Source organism: Podarcis melisellensis (assembly GCF_964234715.1).
Source record: "Podarcis melisellensis genome assembly, chromosome: 3".
In the NCBI taxonomy this organism is placed as follows: domain Eukaryota; kingdom Metazoa; phylum Chordata; class Lepidosauria; order Squamata; family Lacertidae; genus Podarcis; species Podarcis melisellensis.
In genome coordinates this window covers 88,808,375-88,828,147 of record NC_138530.1, presented here as the reverse complement: position 1 = coordinate 88,828,147, position 19,773 = coordinate 88,808,375, and the positions used below count along the sequence as shown (strand labels likewise).

The 19,773-nt window shown below is 41.2% G+C and overlaps 1 protein-coding gene across 26 annotated transcripts in view; it reads right to left on the bottom strand.

The window, feature by feature from the left end:
- Positions 1 to 19,773, bottom strand: part of LOC309366917 (dystonin-like) — a 301,144-nt gene that overhangs the window by 93,187 nt on the left and 188,184 nt on the right. For all 26 annotated transcript variants that reach the window (XM_081905876.1, XM_081905879.1, XM_081905865.1 and 23 more), the window contains 10 exons: positions 18,272 to 18,505; positions 17,173 to 17,457; positions 15,863 to 16,408; positions 13,661 to 13,837; positions 11,308 to 11,431; positions 7,621 to 7,829; positions 6,355 to 6,672; positions 6,012 to 6,178; positions 4,693 to 4,849; positions 3,570 to 3,693 (listed from right to left, as the gene is read on the bottom strand). In XM_081905876.1, the coding sequence (XP_081762002.1) occupies positions 3,570 to 3,693; positions 4,693 to 4,849; positions 6,012 to 6,178; positions 6,355 to 6,672; positions 7,621 to 7,829; positions 11,308 to 11,431; positions 13,661 to 13,837; positions 15,863 to 16,408; positions 17,173 to 17,457; positions 18,272 to 18,505 (2,341 nt within the window). The remainder of the gene's footprint in view (positions 1 to 3,569; positions 3,694 to 4,692; positions 4,850 to 6,011; positions 6,179 to 6,354; positions 6,673 to 7,620; positions 7,830 to 11,307; positions 11,432 to 13,660; positions 13,838 to 15,862; positions 16,409 to 17,172; positions 17,458 to 18,271; positions 18,506 to 19,773) is intronic.

Here is a 19,773-nt window from a genome sequence, read left to right as displayed (position 1 = left end):
ATTTATGTTATGGTAAATTATGGTTTAGTGTGACATGTGAATGCAGTCACAGCATGACTTGCCTAAAGCACCCAGTGAGTCAATGGATGAGCAGTGTGTTGAAGCCAATTCTTTCTTTTATTCTTATTTATAAAAATATTTGTATCCTGCATATTGAGAGAGAGAGATTTTCAACAATAATGTAAAACCAAGGTCTAAGACTATTATGTGCGTCACACTGGTCTTAGTGGTTTAAGAGTAGACTAGTTGTAAGTGGGATCTTCATAACAACCAAATTTTTAGGATATTTTTACAAAATCAGTCCCAAATCAGCTCAGCCCAAGTGCTGTCATAACTGTAAACACAAAGATACATGCTAATATCATCATGACATTATAACTTTGGCAGAAATACTTGTGTACAAAGCTTTCTGTGAGAAGCTGCCCTAAGCATAAAATAACACTGCTGCAGACTAACTATGAAAGGCACATGTATCCATTATTTGCAGCTTGGAATTTGGAGCCCGATCACTCTCTGATTGCAGATTGCTCGTACTAAACATTTTAAAGCAAAATATAATGCATATTTGTGCCCAGCATAACTGAATTGGTATATACAGAACTTGTTCTGAGCTGTTATCAGTACCTATGTCTAAAATCTTGAATGAAACATGCCTTAAGTCAGCAGCTCAAAATATTCCATGTAGTTGCAGTTCTGTGATTCCATGCATTGTGGAACAAAGACCCCAAAACATTTGCGGTACACTGATTTAGAACAGACAAAATGCAGAATGAGAGGGTTCCCAAAGTTAAATTTTGGTGTAAAACTTTGTTTTGTGTTTACAGATTTTCCACACTGTGAAATCAACTTCAGAAACCCTGCCCCCCTTTTAGCTGTTCCACAGGCAATTTCATGAGTACCCATTATTTATGAAGGGAATAAGAGCGCTAAGTAGAATCTACTGTATGTCTATGTAAGTAGAGAGCCTGAAGATGATTATTTAATGGAGTAGAATTAATGGTTGCCTTGGAGAAGGCCAAGCATTCACCCCTCACCACCAGCTGGAAAGTGAGTGTTAGCCTAATGGCAGCTGGGAAATGGTGAGAGCAAGTAAGTCAGCCAAGTAAGTGAGATGTTCACATACTAAGATATTGAGACTTTTCTATATTTCCCATGAGGGAAACATTTATCATTGGCACAAAACTCAGGGTACTTGCACTCACTCATAATGAAACCAATAAAGAAATGATTAACACATTTAGTAAGCAAATTCTGAACAGATATTTCACCCTTTTAAAATAACATTATTTCAAGTACACAAAGTTCTGTTGGTACGAATACTAAAAATTATTGTCTGCGGCTTAACAACTTGGGACCAGTATACTTAAAGATTTGCCCTACCCCAAATGTGCCTATTTGCTTACTTCACATTTACAAGTGCCACACAATGTTCATTTGACATTTGAAAGAAGTCATTCCTTTTGCACAGCAGCACCTGTCTTCTGAAACTCCCTGTCTGCTGGCATTAAGCAGGTTCCTTCACAGTACTGCTTTATATACCTACTGAAAACTTTTCTGTTGTAGCAAGGCTCTCCAGACACATGATTTGCTTTTTTATTTCTTTGAACAAGCAGCATATAAATTTTCTAAATTAGAGCAGTACTTGCTCTGAAGTTACTTGCCCTTTACTGCTGGATTCATTAGTCCATACTAAAAAATGGAAATTGCTCTGATTTAGGAGGATAAGCTACACTTCTTTTTGAAAAAGAGGATCTGATCTCCAAAGTGCACACAAACCGAGGTTTTCAGTCTACGCTGTTCCGATAACCCATACAGCTGGCAGGAAGTGGCACAACCTGCATGGGTCATATGGTACTCATGCTACCTGCATTTTCACAGGACACTGCCTGAACTCTGAACTGTGCATTGAGACCTGAGTCAGGAGCATGGAAAGCTAGCATCTGGGAACACTCCAAGAAGGGACTGGAGGCAAAATTTTAATCATAAGATGAAGAGGTTTGGAAATTCTCAGCCAGAGGAGCAAGTACAGTGGTTGCAGACTTCCGAACACACTGAGATGGTAGTAGAAGTTACAGCGTACAAAACAATTCATGCTCCTCCCCAAAGAAGAGGGAGATGTGTGGTGGCAGCAGGTGACTCTCTACAGAGGACAGAGGCAGCAGTGTGCCAAAAAATGGCTCATGGTTTCAGATGTCTCTATACAAATGCACAGAGTACGGAAACAAGCAAGAAAAACATGAGCTCTGAATACAGGATGGCAAATATTATCTAATAGGCATTACTGGAACCTGGTGGGATGAGACTAGAATGAGACTGGAATGAAGGAATTGAGGGGTATGACTCATTCAAAAGGAATAGATCAAACAGGAAGGGGGGAGAAATAACATTGCATGTAAAAGATGTGTACACTTGTGAAGAGATCCATGAGATTATATGGGTAAAAATGGTAGGAGAAGGAACTACAGTGACCTTGGACTGAAGACTTGGATGATGCCTTCCTAGAGCAGATTACCAAACATTCAAAAAGGAAAGATATAGTAGTCATGGGAGACTTCAACTACTCCAATATCTGTTGGAACTCAAACTCTGCCAAGAATTTAAGGTCCAACTAATCCCACAATTGGCTCTCTGGTAATTTCATTTCCCAAAAGGTAGAAGAATCAACAAGGGGGTCATATATATTGGACCTGGTCCTCACCAACAGGGAGGAACTGATCGACAAGGTTTCATGATACAAGGTTTCGACCTCCTGGTTTCATGATACAGAGGAGAAGGGAAAGCTGAGTGTAGTCAAGAGATGCACTCTGGACTTTAAGAAGCTCAATTCCTAAAAGTTTAAGGAGCTACTGGGAGAAATCCCATGGTCAGAAATACTCAAAAGCTAAGTGAGCCCCAGATAGATGGGAGTTTATTATAGGTGAAATATTAAAGGCCCAAATGCCAACAATTCCAACAAGAAAGAAAAGCAGGAGGTAGCTAAAGAAACTGGTGTGGCTGCATAAGGAGCTGATGGATTAGCTGAGATGTAGGAAGGGAATGTATTATAAATGGAAGAGAGGAGAAATCACAAAGGAAGGGTAGATACAAGTATCCAACCATTGCAAGGAGAAGGTCAGGCAGGCCAAAGCTCAGAATGAAGTCAGCTTTGCAAGAGAGGTTAAAAATAACTTTAAAAGCTTATTCAGCTATGTTCGAAGCAAGAAGAACAATCAAGTAATAGGGTCCTTGTGTGAAGAAGACAGAAAAATGCTATTAAGTGACAGAGAGAAGTATTTTTCTAAACTGAAATAGCTCAGTCGGTACAGCATGAAACGCTGAATCTCAGGGTCATGGGTTCAAGCTGTGTACCAATGGTTCAGGCTTTTCTTATACCACCTGTGACCTAATGTACCTTAAAATTCATGTCTATCAAGCAATCTGGCATAAAATTTCCCCAACCACACAGGATTGATCTAGGGAGCTAATAAAGACATCATATATGTGTGTGTGTGTGTGTGTGTATTCTGTGTTAGCTATTTAATTTCATTCACGTGTACTTTTAAATACGTAGAAATGTCCATTGAACATACCTGATTTTACTCCCCTTGACCTTACAGGGGAAGTCACAACACTAATTAGGTTGCATAATGCTGTTCCTCTGCTAATCATTTTCTGAATGTCAGGTGCCTTTGAACTCCATTCCTCCTCCAAATTCTAAGAAATGAACAAGATGTTATTTTCAACTACTGACTATATTTGTAAGTGTGTCAAAAAGCATTCCACTCTAGAGGGGCTGGACATGGCCAGAAATTATCTCATCATGTCACACATCCCACTTGCTCTATCATCAAACTGTGCCCTGCCATTTCTCATTTATGACCCAAAAACTGGAGTGAACATTTTTTAAAAAGTGAGATAGCAGAACTCTCAAATGAAATAGGGCTGGGAAGATGTACTGGTACCAAAATACTGCAAGTACTTTACTCATATTTAAACCATGCCCAGTTTCTTATTATAAAAATGAATCATATACAGCAATAGTTTGTGTTGAAACATAGCTAAAAATGGGACAAAAGGTGTCTGTCTCAGTCTAGCAATTAGTTGCAAGCCAAGTTCTCCACACTTGCAAGAATTTCCCTATTCACTGTGTGCAGCTGCACAACGTACATCCTTTTGCACACACAGAGGTGTCTTTTGCTTTGAAGTGAGCTGGTAAGTTCTTGCAAGTGCATCGTCTGTCCCTTGGAGCTGTGTCATTATGGTCAGTAGTCAACTAAGTCTTACTAGGTGTACACCCATTGAAATAACGGTCCTAACTTAGTCATTAATTTCCATGGATCTACACTGAGTAAAACCCAGTTGAATACCAATGAAAAGATCTACAGCGTTCCTACTTAATTCTTTGAAACCAAAAGGACACCATCAGTTGACAAATCAACTGACATACAAATCCAATTACAGTAGTACCTCGGGTTACTTACGCTTCAGGTTACAGACTCCACTAACCCAGAAATATTACCTTGGGTTAAGAACTTTGCTTCAGGATGAGAACAGAAATTTTGTAGCGGCGGCACAGCGGCAGCATTGGCTAAAGTGGTGCTTCAGCTTAAGAACAGTTTCAGGTTAAGAACAGACCTCCAGAACGAATTAAGTTCTTAACCTGAGGTACCACTGTAATGAAATTATTGTCAGAAATGATAAGAAGTCTCTCACCTTGGTGTTCTGCAAATGTTTGTTTAAATTCTCCACATTCAAAGAGGGCTGGGTAGCTGGGATTCTTTCCGTCATCTCATCTACCCATTTCTTCAAAGATTCTACATGAAGATTGAACTCATCCATCTGCTTCTGGCAAGAGGACACATCCTCTTCTCTGCACAATTGAAAACAAGGAAGGGATACGGGAGAGATAGTCTCCTTGTTCTCGGGATAATGTAGGCAAATCCTTCTTCTAGGTAAAACTATAATATGGGCTGTATTAACAACCAGTATGTATAGCCGGGACTGAAAGCACTCCTATTTATGCACAGAAGGGTTGCAAGTGTTCCTTTCAGACTACAGACCCTCATACCACATCTCACATTTCAAATGCTGCTCCAAAGTGAGTGTCTTGATGGACTAACAGGGGCTTGTCACAATGTACATGCAAACCATCACACCAGGCCCTTTAGATCTCAGCCCAACTAGTGGCATTTCCTTATATATTATTACTGTATTTTTACTGTTGTCTGGTTGGTGCACACAAGTTCCTGGAGATGAAATCCCAGCCATTTCACTCCTCCCTGTGCCATGCTGAGCTAAGCCATTATTTGCTTATCATGTCATTTAGAATTGGACTCATGATTTAGTTTTCTCCAGAAAACATGCCGCACCAAACTATGGCTCAGCTCAGCATTTCTAGTTCTTTTGCTGCTTGAACCATGCTGAGCCACATATTTGCTTATCATATTGTGCGGACTCCTAGAGAAGAGAACCCATACCCTTGTGCATCTATGCAAAGCTATGGTTTGGCTTAGCATGACGAGTGTTTCTTAATTCTGCAATATTGTTACAAGCCAGTAACTTTTCCTTCACTTTATGAAACTGCAAAACACACCACAACCGTCTTACAGGTCTGTGCATCACATTATTTGGAACTCTTACTTTTATAGTTGCAACATTTAATATTTGTAATTGGTAACCCTTTAGTTGGTTGGTTGGTTGGTTGGTTGACTGATGAACTGGCAAGATTACAAGTTCAAGGCATGCTTTGCTGAGCCTATTTTGATTCTGCTGTACACTATGGGGGGCATATTAAAGATTAACTTCTAGTATTGAGTGGGATATTTTATTTATCAAATTCTAAGTTACCTCAAAAAGGCACCTATAATGAAGTGTTTGAAATATGCACATGGAAATTATTGTAATTAGGTAAAAATAAATCAGTCACAAGACAGATAATCAGCAGGAATTATTTACTCATTGACAACCCTGATTATTTTCATCACCACCACCACCATCAGCACACTATTCTAAAATTTGATTATTGTACTCACTTTTCTCGTATAGTCTCTTCCATTTCCTTGAATTTCTTTGACAAGGCATTTACTTTTTCTAACACTAATGACCTGTCTCCAGGAAGAGCATGAGGAGAGAGTTCTTCAATGAGGTGTTGCAAATTTTCAAGATCTTTTTTCTGCTCCATCAGTTCAGTGTTGGTTTCCTTTAAAATGGACAAGAAAGTAATTGCTTCACACCTGAACACACTGCACGGTGTTCAAAATTTATTCCTTGGACTCAGCAGGTTCTCTTATAATTGTGGGTGGCATAGTTACGCCAGCCAGTGTACTGCTCAGTAAGGGGCAATGTAGGGCTCACAAAAGTAAAAATCTACAGTACCTGCACATATAAGGACATCTCAGTAACATCTTTTCCTGGGATGTCAGCCTCGCCAAGAGCCTGAGTTTTCTTGTCCAAGAATGACTGGAGTTTATCAGTGAGGCACTCAAACAGCTCCACTTTGGTCTTCAATCCCTCCAACTTTTCAAGTTTTTTCCTGTGTTTATTATTTGCTTCACAAAACCGCTGAGAAAGTTCGTTCATTTTAGCTTGTAAAGAGGACGCAGTGGATGGGTCTGTTGTTTCCATGAATTTGTTCAACTTTTCTTTCATGGCATTTAGGCTACTTTGCCGACCCACAATGTCTTGTTCTAGAGCCTGGGATAAATAGATAAGTCTGAGAAGACAGCCATAGTCATGGGTGCATCTCTATGTGAATGAAGTGACTGCAAGCTGATGTAAATAACTGCACTTCCTGTAGTCAGTTTCTAAAGCAATGGAATCCACAAACAAGAAGTAGCAATGAGGAGAACCCCAAAGATAAAGATGCGGAAGAAATTTGAAGTGCATTTAAAGGTGAGCATGAAAGAATATGTGAAGCAAAAGCACAGCTATCCTTTGCACGTCTCCAAATTTACCAATGCAGTTCTCAAACTAAAAAAATCTATACACAACTGTGTATATTAGCATGAAATATTTATAAAAATTCAATGAATGTAGCACACAAAACTGCATAACAGGCAAAAATTGTTGCAAAAATGTGTATATCGGGGGAAATTGCACACATCTATGTGTACATTTAGGAGAAAGGCACACAAAAATGCTAATGAATTGTTGTGATGACTTCTTTAAAAAAAAATGAACTGATGCAGAAATGTGGCAAACAAAACTTAAGACTGGAAAAAGAAGAAACTAAAAGAGACAGATTTGTTTATTGCTACTTTTAGAAAAGGTAGTCATTACTCAATAGCTGCAGACGTGGCGACCAATGGTTTTGTGCAGCCCCCTGTGCTGACCCTGGTAGTATATTTGGATTTGTGGCAGTCTGCACAGAGACTGGGACAGCTGACATGCACTTTCAGGTTGTCTGGCACACTAACATACAATATTAGCATGCATCTCACCCACAAATGCACTATGCGCACTAGAGAAAGTCACCGTCTAGATGCACTCTAATGAAACACTGTTTTAAGACTGAATTTTCTTCAGATACCTGAATGTATGAATGAAAACTTATTTTCAGTATCTTGATTTCCCCCGCCCCCACTTTGAGCTTTAAGTTCCTGGCATTAGTAGGAAAATTTGCTCTGCTAAAAACTAACTCACCATACTTTTACTAATGACATCCTGAATTACAGAAGAATTCAAAGGCACTTGACCTTGCTCCTCAAGACTCTTCTCAACACCATTCATCCAATCAAGCATTTCATCCAATCCATCCTGGACGCTTAATGAACGTGTCAGAGTGATCTGAAGTTTCTCATTCCGGTCATTCACTGCTTTGGATAAGTGATTATACTTATCCACAATAGTATCTGAAAGAAACAAGTAGATAAAGGATAGTTTATAAGTTCATAACCATTTTAGAATACAAGCAACTGCCTTTGGCAGAGTTATGCTAATAGTCCAGCTAAATAAGGGATGGGGAACCCATAGCCACCCAGATGTGGTTGGACAACAATTCCTATCACCCTGGTACCATTGGCCACGGGGGCTGAAATTGGAATCGAACAACATCTGGAGGGCCATAGGTTCACTACCCCAGGGCTATCACAACATAATTTACTGCAATTGGAAACAGCACTTTGGGGTCTCAGGCACAAGTGTTTGCCAATCCTGCTCCCTAACACCCTATGACTGGAGTCGATGGAATTGAACCTCAAATTTTGTAATACATCAAAGATAGCTCCTGTACCTTAAACAAGTTATTGGGGAAGAAGAGAAGTTAATCTGTAAAGTGTAGCTTGCCTTGGCACACTGCGGCAGGAGTTTGAAAAGCTGCACCTGACATTATTCTCTTATCTACGCAAGTGTCAATTTTACAAGAGCCTTAACACTGAAAGGTTAGCCAAAAATACCAGCAAAGCAATACTTTGCATGTAAAACACACATTCAAAGTATTGCTGGGTCGCTATTTTCGGCCAAGCTTCTTTCAACCATGCACAAGATAGAGAGTTGAAAACATAATCCCTTTGAAAACAGGCGGGAGAAATTTCCCCTAAGTTTTGGAGCAGGACAGGCAACTAGACAAAGTGGTGGGGGTGTCTCCCCCCCTCCCGGTTTCAACTTTTTTAAAATAATCCCTGTAGCTGCCTGTATCCCACAGTTCTGGAACACTCATGGGAAATAACACACTCTCTCTCCTCTTAAAGAACAGTCCCCACTCCCAAAAAAATTCTTCTAACTCACTTTCCCAATCCACACCTAAAGATTTGCCTAAGGAGTATTCTTAAGAATTTAGTATTTGCAAACAGCTAGCCAATATGACCAATAATTAGCTGTGACAAGGAGCATACCACATGATATAGGAAAGAGGCCAGTTAACACAAGCCGCACACAGTAGCGAACAATGCTTGGCTCTCAGAGTAGCCCCAGAAGGATGCAGAATTTTCTACTTGAGGTTCTCTCAAGTGAAACTGTACCTTAAAAATTCACAGCATAGGGGACCCATAGATAAAAGTTATTTTTTTCTGAGAGCGTACTATGGATTCTTCATCAGTACGCTGACTGGAGTCAGACATATTTGACTCTGAGAACAACAAAGGGTTGGAACACGTGATTCCCTTTTACAAGGGAGCTGGGAACATGTGATTCCTTCTATGCCTGAAGTGCATGCCCACAGAAGACGGCCTTGTAGATAAAACAGTTGGATAGAACAGTTAATCGATTCAGGTGGCTTGACACAGGTTTTAAAAAGACAAATTGCAAAATATCTAAAAGAAAGAGGTTATATAAAAAGCAAATGTCCCCAAAGACTGCTGAGGCCCGAAGTCAAAGGGCAATATTCTACAAAAGAAGGATTTCATCTGTTCTTCCTGCTGATTGATTTTAGGAACTGATATCACTGTCTCATAAAGGGGACAATTCTATCAGTTGCTCAGAACTAGCCTACATCTCCAAGCCAGGTAAATACAACCTGGCTTCTATTCTTTACAGCAGGAATGGGGAACCCTTTTCAGCCTGTGGGTAGCATTATTTTCTGGGCAAGTTTCCAGGGACAACATGCCAGTGGTGCGCTGTAACAGAGGCAAAAGCAAACAGAGTAATGAATGTAAATTTTGTCTTTGTACAATAGGCTAGTCTCTATACACACTCCCATACTCTTTTCTATCCTCAAGAAGGGTGCAAAGCGAAGAACGGGTGTAGCTGGTGAGGGGATCTGAAATGGGGGGGGGGGGTTTCCCCAGAAATTCTGTAGTGTCGGGTTTCCCGCTTTTTTTTGACACATTCTTTATTCATCAAATATCAAACACAAATAGCTAGAAAAGCAGCTAGAAAAATATCAGATGGAGCACTGAAAAACAAACCACCAAAAATTTAGCAGGTTAAGCAGTGCCAGGCATGAGTATGAAAAGAGGTATTGCAATATTTTAATACATTAACTTGTAACAGCAGGATGTTAAACAGATGGACTTCGCATACTTGACGGTTGGAACCAGGGAATTAAAGGCTTAAGTCTGCATAGCCAGCTTTCTCTTGCAGGCCTTTATACATATTCCAGTAATCTCATATGGCTGCTAGGGCAGAACAGTTATAATTTTAAAATAAACCTCAATCAGCTCAGATATCCTCTTCTCGAGACTCTTAGGATGTGTGTCTTTTTAACTCACTGAAACCACAAGATCACCCCTGAATCCAAAGTTTAGTTTAACCCGTCATTACCTCTGCACTTCTTGGTAACAGTTTTTCTGTTTCAGCATATTTGATTATTATTACAAGTAGAAATATCACTGAACTGTGTGTCATTTCCCCTAATTCTTTTCCGGCTTGAAACAGGGAAACAGATTCTGAACATGCACAGTTAATGCCAATGCTGGCCTTTGAATAATAGATAGTTGATGGCCTCTGATCTTAACTTTTTAGTGTGTGTGTGTGTATAGAGAGAGAGTAAACTAATTTGATTTTTAAAAAAATGGTATAATGGTAAATAAATATTTGTATAAAGAAATATAGATGTGATGAACTAGAAAGCGATACTACTCTTCTTAACTATAAATGTTTACATATGATTAGCACTAAGGTAGTTATGTTGAAACTTCTTTCAACAATGACAAGGTGACTTTTTGCCTTGGAGCAACAGGACACACTACCACCGGCACCAACACTATGACTTGTCACTAATGGATTTGGAAGGTTCTGCAAGTTTCAAAAGCCATTCGTCGTGTGGTCTGAGTTCTGACCAAAGTGCTTCATAAACGTCCTAGAACAGACATGGGGAACCCGTGGTCCTCCAAATGTTGCTGGACAACAATGCCCATCATCCCTGACCACTGGGTGGGACTGATGGGAGCTGGAATTCGATGGCACCTGGGGGGGGCAGGTACCCCAATGCTGCCCTAGGATCCCCTGAAGCTATTGAAGCTAAGCAGGTGGAAACCTGATCAGTGCCTCACAGGAAGGCTACTGGGAGTCTCACATAAGCAACTTCAACACATCTCCCCTCCACTCTTTTGCCCTTGAAAATGGCTCTCTCATCCCATTTGTAACATGCGACTGGAGCAGACCTGCATTTAGACACGGGCCTGTCACTGTCACGTATGGTTCAGCGCTGCATTATAGGGACATGACCCAGTCAAACCTGAGCACTACTAAGTCCTGCTGGTTTTCATGGGCTGAGAGCTAAACAACTGCTCCGCCTGATTCAGTGAATTATGCCCTTTGCCTTAAAAAATAATAAAGGTAAAAATAGCTGAGTTGTAGGAGGCCAGGAGGCAACCACCACTTAGTATCTTCTCCAGTCTACAAATATGAGCAATGGAAGAAGGAAATGGAGAAGACAGCTACTCATCTTACCCAGGGTATTCTGGATTTCATCTTTGTCTGGCAGTAATTCTCCCCTGGTGTCAAAAAGCACTTCGGCAGCTTTTTTCAGTTTCTCTACAGCAACCTGGTGACCGGACACCTGCCCTTGAAGCACCTGTAAAAATGTACAATTTTTCAATTCTACTGCTTGCTAACGTGTGTTTATGTACACACAGGCACACAATAACAGTAAGATAGGTTTGGTAGACACCATTAAACATCATACAGATGACAATACACATCTTGCTCTACTGGGCAGAATCCAGTCAGCTACTCGGGATGATAGAAAGCTGCACTAAATGAAACCATGAGCTGATCCAGAACAGGCACTTCTTATCTTGACTTGGGCAAGTGCAATTTGCAGCCCAAGATATTTTGCTTACTGCCCTTTTTTTGCATAGCTCCCATTTACTACAATGGGACTTACGCAATAACTATGCTTTTCATGCTATACATTAAAATTGCAACTTAGCTACCACTATGATAAGCATTTCATTTTTTTAAAAAAGGCTCTCCTAACCAACTGCCATAAACAGAGCTTTTCTGTCACATAAAAGCAGTTACCCATCCATGGGAAGAGAGTTTTGTTATTAAAAACGCAATCTGTGATGTCAGTCGGCCTTTGGGATGGGCAGTCAGTGGGAAGCTGCAGATGGAGAGCCCTCTCTGTTCTGCCTATAGCGCTACTTCTGCTTTATGTCACAAGAGATAACATTTGTCGGGAACCAGGAGGATTTGGAGGAAAGAACTCCAGATAAAGAGAATGTTTCATCTACCTTAATCCAGTTCTCTTTAAAAAAAAAAAAACTTCTTATGAAGTGTCCATATTGTTGTTGTTGTTTCCTCTCTCCACACAAATACAGTGGTACCTCTGGTTAAGAACTCAATCGGTTCTGGAGGTCCGTTCTTAACCTGAAACCATTCTTAACCTGAGGTACCACTTTAGCTAATGGGGCCTCCTGCTGCCGCCGCCGCACGATTTCTGTTCTCATCCTGCAGTAAAGTTCTTAACCTGAGGTACTACTTCTGGGTTAGCGGAGTCTGTAACCCAAAGTGTTTGTAATCCGAGGTACCACTATACTTGAATTTTGATTCACCCCCCCCCCCCGTTGCCAGTGTGATGCAGTGACTCCAGGTAGGAGTACTGGGCTTGGACCAAGGAGACTGAGGTCAAATCCCTTCTAAACTAGGACATATTTTTTTCTGTCAGAACGTTCTGGAACGCTGTTCCGGCACCTCTCAACTGGGCCCAGGAAGTGCGGAGAGAACCCGACCCACCTCAGCAAAGCCCCACTGCACCTCTAGCTCATTAGGAGACTCTCCCCAGAGCCCAAAAGGAGACATCCGCTTCATGCTCTGGAGAGGGTTTCCTGGTGAGCTGGAGGCACAGAGGCGCTTTGCTGAGTCTCTTTCCCCTGCCAGCTAACACGTGGGAAAGCCGCGCCTCAGCTGAGCAAGCCCCATTGCTCATGAGAGCCAGAGAGGTGGGGACGGGGACTCATTAAGCTGCTCAGCTGAGGCGAGGAAGACTCACCTCCAATAAGCATCCTCAACAAGCCTCTGGCTCATGAGGAGGCACCCCCCACAAGTCCAAAGAGATTCTTTGGGGCTCTGGGGTGGGCCTTCTGAGGGAGGTGTGTTCTGACAGCTTTTTGTCTAGAAAAAAAGCCCTGTGCTAAACTATGATATCCTCTAGGTTATATTAAGTCACTTGTTATCTCTCAATATAATCTACCTTGTAGGGGTGTGGTGAGGATAAAAAGGAGAAAAAACATATACACTGTCCTGATTCTACTTCTGGTTCTCTTAGACAGACACTGTTGGTCCCTGATGAGGCCACTTGCCCTTTCAATGTCCTTTCTGAATTTACTGGGTTTTGTTTTGTTGAGAGGGTTTTTTTGGGGGTGGGGTATTGCTTACACTTTTTGTCCGTTTTATTTGTGTGGTGGTTGGATCAGATCCAAGTGTGAGTGGTGGGTCCCGTCCCCCCCCCCGGCACCATGTGAGATGGATGTTTTGGCCCACAACTGTTCCTTAGCTTTCCAAATGTGCACCCAGGCTCAAAAAGGTTCGGGACCCCTGACATATAGCCACAATGTTCAATAAGCACTTGGGGTCCCATGAACAAGCCAAAAAGATAATGATCAAAAAAGTGTCATTGACAGGACACTTCCAGGTTTCCCTTGTAACAATCAGCATTATTTTTTTCTATATCTGACATGTTCAACTAATGTACCCCCTCTCCAAACACACATACACCAAAGGGGAACATGGCCTTCTTTTATTATATAAACTGCTTTTTCTTAAAATACAACAGCTCTGGATATTTTTTCACTTGGTTTACCTTGGTTTCTTCCAGTTGTCTCTGGAGATTTTTTGGATCTACAGCAACTGCCTCAGACAACTGTTTATTCACAGCTTCTTCAGAGGCCTGAAGTCCTGTCAGAAGCCCAGATGAGGTGTCCTCATAATTCTGGTATTTATCTACCAGATCTTTGAGGTTATTTCCAAGGATACTGCACTAGAAGTGCACAGAGAGAAAACGGTGTTCAAGAATGGAAATATATTTTAAAGCATTTGTATATAATATTACTAACTAAAAGCTTTAGGTGATTTGAAAACATCTTGTAACGGTAATTCAAATACTCTGCTTAGCTCGTACTACAAGATATTTATGCAGTGATAACAATGCCTTTTCATAGTGCTCCAGTAACGGCTGAACATGGAAAGCACACACAAGCCTGCTTTGTCTGACACCCTAAACCAAACCCTTTTCCTGCCGCACTGCATCAAGCAAAGCAAAGGTTTGGCTTAGAGTGTGTTGCGCGAATCAAGGCTTTTGTTTAAATTTCCCTCCTCACTAACTTCTGACATTCATGTGAAAGGTTTTTATTGCAACTGGCTCCATCTAGTGGTCAAATTTGAAAAGCCAGACAAGTAGGATTTGCAGACAAAATCATAACCTGGAAGTTTGTATATCCTGAGAAAACCTCAGTTTTAGAAGTTTGAGTTAAATGAACAAAATAAGTGGGAGCTACCTGACTTGTGGCAAGAGCTGAACCTGTGGCTACGTGGTAATCTTATGGCATCACCCAGATTTCTGATTACCACACCACCACAGAATGTCACCTGAGTGGCAAAGCTTTGATTTGTGCTTTGGGCACATAGTGAAGCAATCAGACTCCTGCCTTAGGGGTGTTCAGGCATTCACCTGAACATGTGGACTGTTAAAAGTGTGGACAAGGGTGCACACACAAGCCCCACTCCCCAATGTCCTCACATACATCACACTACTGCAGTCCCCAGCCTTCCACATTGCACAGAGGAAGTGTGCCAGGGGCTTCTACTTCTGCTCACTTGACCACGAAAAGACTCCTCCATGCAACTGAGGACACTGCTTTATCAGAGTTCAACTCTTTATAAGAGTTCTACTTGGATTCTAGTGAACATGAGTAGAAGTCACCTGCAGAATGCTTATTAGCACATCACAGGAAAGCTCAACAACTGAGGACATTGGGGATGGAGTGTGTGTTTGTGTGTCCCTGCTCCCACCCACTTTCTGTATTCATGTGTTCAGGCACTTAAAGATACTCTTTTTAACACACTAAAAGGGCTGTTTAAATGGCTACAGAGACCAAATTCGGTTCTAAGTTGTCTCAGAGTACACGTTTAAAAGCCTCGGAGTAAATGGTAAGAAAACAAATGGGATTCCCCGAGAAGATCAAATATTGTACAATACAGAAAAATAAATAGACTAGGGCAATTTAGTATTTCACATAACACCACCCCCACTATATATCATTAAATAAAGCCAGTACACTAACATTAAAGCTGCAATCCTAAGCAAACTTACTAGGGAGCAAGTTCCGTTAAACACAGCGAGACTTACCTCTGTAGAAACATGCAATGAATTGTGATGCAAGATTTAAACATGGTTTAGGGATGATGAGGAATACTTTCAAGCCTAATTAACATAACAGCAGTTATGCTCACAAACTACTGGTAATTGTGAGAACCCTGATTATATCCACGTTTTGAATGTGATTTTAGGATCATATCTGGTTCCACTGTAAATTGGTTTGGCAATGCTCCCAAGTGATGCACGGGAATGTCAGGCTAGGACAGGAGACAATCTGGCTGAAATCCCTGCTTAGCCATGAAGCTCAGTGGGTGACCCTGGGCCAGTCCCACTAACTTACAGCCTAACCTACTTTACAGCTTGTGAGAATAAACTGAGGTGGGGTGTGGCTGGAGACTATGCTTGCCACCCTGAGCTCATGGAGAAAGCGTAAGATAAAAATGGAGTAACAACGAAAAGTGGAAACAAGAGATTGTAGAAACTCACAAACTAAGAGTGAAAGGGAGAAACCTAAACCCTAATTCTGCTTCCCCAATTCAGTTATACATTTTGCATGATACAGCGAAAACATTAGATACAGAGAGATGCAGCACAGAAAGCACTGCTTTTAATTTCATGTAACAATTTGGTGAACTAAAAGGTTTATCTCATTGATACACATTCCACATGAATTCACACACAATTTACCTTAGAGTAGAGAGATTTGAAGCGACCAGTTGCACTATCCAGTTTATTCTGTACCTCAACGTAAGTTGAAGAAGTATCAATACCTTCCTTGTCATATTTGACACCTTCTCTTTTATTACACGATTTAGCAGCATCCAATACTCTCTGTCCAGAAATAGTGATGTACCGCAAGTCCCCTTTGTGAGAAATGACATCTTCCGAAAAACTCTTCTGCCTTTTCAGTTTGATGATAATCCCATTAAAGTCAGATGCACCTGTCTCCAGGTTATCAAGTTCTTGCTCTCCCTGCTGGAGCCAGCTTTCAAACTCGCCATAGTCCGCATCAAACTTCTCAAGCTCCTCCTGCAAAGAGCGGGTCAACTTCAGCTTCTGCTCCGACTCCGCTAAGGCAGTTTCATACTGCACCTTCAGTTCCTTCATATTCCTTTGAATCTTCTCCTTTTCCTCTGGAGAAAGATGGTGTCCTTGCTTCTCAAGCAGGGCTTGGGTTGACTGTGTAGCTATTATGACAGCTTGCTGCTGGGAAATAATTTTCTCATGCTGAGCCTGGGTGGGGAAGGCGGCAGGGAATCAAAACGTACATATATAATTAGCAATGTAATCTGTAATGTGTCCAATTCTTAGGAAATGTGCTTAATGATGGTTCAGAAACATTAAACAAATCAAAATGCTATGTGCTGCAGATGTACCAACCAACTATATTCCTACTTCCCAATCGCAAGAACAAATCACCAGCATTAAAATATCCCTATACACACACACATTAGGGGTAGTTCCATTTATGCACTGATGTGCCTGCATAGAGCTACCCATAACAGTGAGGCTTTTGAGAGAGACCTTGTGCTTAAAGGGAGCTGTGTGCGGCCACTGGCATTCCGATGGATGTAAGATGTGCTAAGGCTGGGCTGTTTGGGTGTGCTTCTCAATACTTCCCACTTTGGCCTGCCTTTATTTTCCACAGCTTTGAGCACTTTCAACACAGAAGCTAGAGATGAAAATGTTCTATTGGTTCATTAGATAAGAGCTAGGAAATAAATATGCTCTGAGGCTTGTAGTGCAGTGAGAGGTGGTGAAATCACCTCCCACGAAATCATTCTAGAGATTCCTTGCTATGAAAAGCAGAGATCTGGAGGTGGACCAGATTATGTCTCCTGGCTGCACTAGGCTTTTGCTTTGTACCTTTTCAAGGCCACCACAACAGCTGGCAATGCTGGCTCCACAGCACATGAGGTGGGTTTATATCAACCCTCATTTCTTTTCCAGGACAAGCGTGAATTGATAAAGCAATTAGTATTATACACGTGTAGTACCTTGGCTTTCTGATACTGCATGTTGAGATTATCTTCTGAGGGCTTCAGTTGTCCATCCACGTGAGTTTCATTCTGTTGTTCAATTTCCATCAAGTTGCCATTGACTTCATCGTCTTCTCCAGCCAACTCTTCCACCTCTCCTTCTTGGAAATGGTTGCCATTCTGTTTAATTGCTGGCTTGTCTTTCTTGCCCCCATGTTCAGCATCCTTGTCAACCTTTGACAACCAGTCCAGAAGGTTCTCTATTGTGCTTTTACTCTCCTCTAGCTGTTCTCTAGCTGCAACCTGCACAAGTAAAGTTCAAGCTCGAATCTTATGCAGTCATGAAAAGTTCAAATGCAGATATTTGTGATATTGCAAACAAGGGTATACTAACACATTTTTTTTGGGGGGGGGAGGGAATTAGTGGGACTTTTTCTCCTACTGCTCATGTGCAAACATCTGCAGAATGATGCAATGTCCCTGCACTTCTGTATGCTGAGGAAAAACTAAAATGAATTATTATTCCGTGGCATGGCTATTGTTTAAAGGCTCCTCTCTTGGGAGGAAAGACTCCTGGAACCATTTAATGTCTACAGGCCACATTCACATTAGTGAAAGTCTGCACAAGGATTTTAGCTAGTGCAATGGGACTTTCCTTCTCTGCACTCTGCCCCCCAAAAAAGAAAAAAAAAATGGCTAGGGGCAGCTGGGAGAACCCTCAGAACAGAATACAGGGGGAGACATCTGGCAAGCAGAACTGTTTATGCTGAAGCAACTATCTCCTGAGTGCTACACTGAATTCCTCCGTATGTTCCTTTCTTTTGGGAAGCGAATACTGACAATTCCAGATGCATTTGGTGAATGTCTGAAAATAGATAGATGCATTTCCCTACATTTAATACACCCAGTAAGATAAAATATAATATAATAATAATAATAATAATAATAATAATAATAATAATAATAATAATACTGACAATCAATTCCTTGAGTTTTCAGACATTCACAAACATTGTCAGACATTCAGACATTGTCTGGGATGGTCAGCATTCACATGCAAGGAAAAATAATAGCAATGAGCTATTTTAAAATAAATATTAAATGGTTGCCAAAGAACCTTTTCTGTTTCTTGCTTAATAGCTGTTGTCACGGCTTTATCCAGCTGTTTCCTGGACTCCTCTGCCTTCTGACTAAGCAACAAACACTTGGTCTTGGCTTCATTAAGCTTCTTTTCAAGAGCAGTCTTGTCTTCTTGTCGCAGCTTTTCTCCATTTTCTTTCAAAAACATCTCCGTATTTTTCACAATTTCTGCCAGCGCCTGTGTATTTGCTTGCATATCTTTCTGTAGCTCCTAGAAAAGGGGGGGGGATCAACAATAAAAAAATCAGAAGGAAGAGTTATCCATTTATTTTTCACTTCGAAAGCCCCTTTTCTAAGGTACACCCTGGATTTGCCTTCACATTTCATGAAAAGGGCAACAAGAGAGTAATGGTTGCTAAATTTCTACAAGCCTGAGATCGAGACCTCTGCTCTATACTGGAAAAGCGTGGAATTTCCTGAAACACAACTTCTTCCCTGATAATTAGAAGCTAACATGGTAGGGGCCAACCCTACCATGAGGCAATGTGAGGCAGTCGCATCAAGCAGCAGATGCAGGAGGTAGAGTTTTCATATCACACAATATCATTCCATTTGAGCCACTCAGGCATCCCCCTCTGTGGGAGGACAAGGTTGCATGTGCTACAGGGCCTGCCCTGTATCCCCAAGCTAGCTTGCTGACCTTAGGTATGGTGGAGATGTTAGGAAAACATTCTTTAAGAAACATATAAAAGTTCCTGGAAATTTTAAAGAGGGTTCCAGAATTTACTTTAGTGTGTAGGAGTGGCACTCTAGGCATGACTGGTGTCAGCTGGAGGTGCAAATAAAGGAAGTTGCAGACTGCAATTTCAGCCTGACAAAAGCAGACATACACACATGCTGTCAGCACGCAAGCTGACAACAAGGTTGGAAGTAAGACGATGTGTGCTGCTGATACTGTGAGTTTGGCTGTGTCGGGATTGTTAATTACTGGACTGAGATTATAACGTGCTGGAGAGATAAAGGAGGAATGTAAATAGCTTGTATATAATAGTAACAGAAATGCTTGTGCAACCAGTCAAGCAATAAAAAGCTCTTGACTGTGAATTTGAGTATGACTCCTGTTCTTGTCCTTTGCCTCCAGGGAAAACTCTGCTACAAACAGTAAGAAGTCGTTTTACCGAGGTGCCACTACACTAGCACAGTGCAAGTGTGTGAGCAGTAACCTCTAATAGGAGAATGCCATCTCACTGGAACAGTTGAAGTAAGATTCAACTGCTAATCTGGTTGGCATCTGTACATGGAATGGTGTGTGTGTGTGTGTGTGTGTGTGTGTGTGTTTATGTTTGCTATCTTGTCCTTTGCCTCCAGCAGCCAAGAATACTAGATGGCCCTGCCACCACTGCACAAGCCATCAACTTTAACTTTTTGGAATTATTCAGAAATAATTTTGTTTACTAACATCTTGCACTGCAAAAAGCTAATATACACAATTCTCTGCATTTTTTAGAAATCTAATGGGCCGGTCAAATTGACACATGC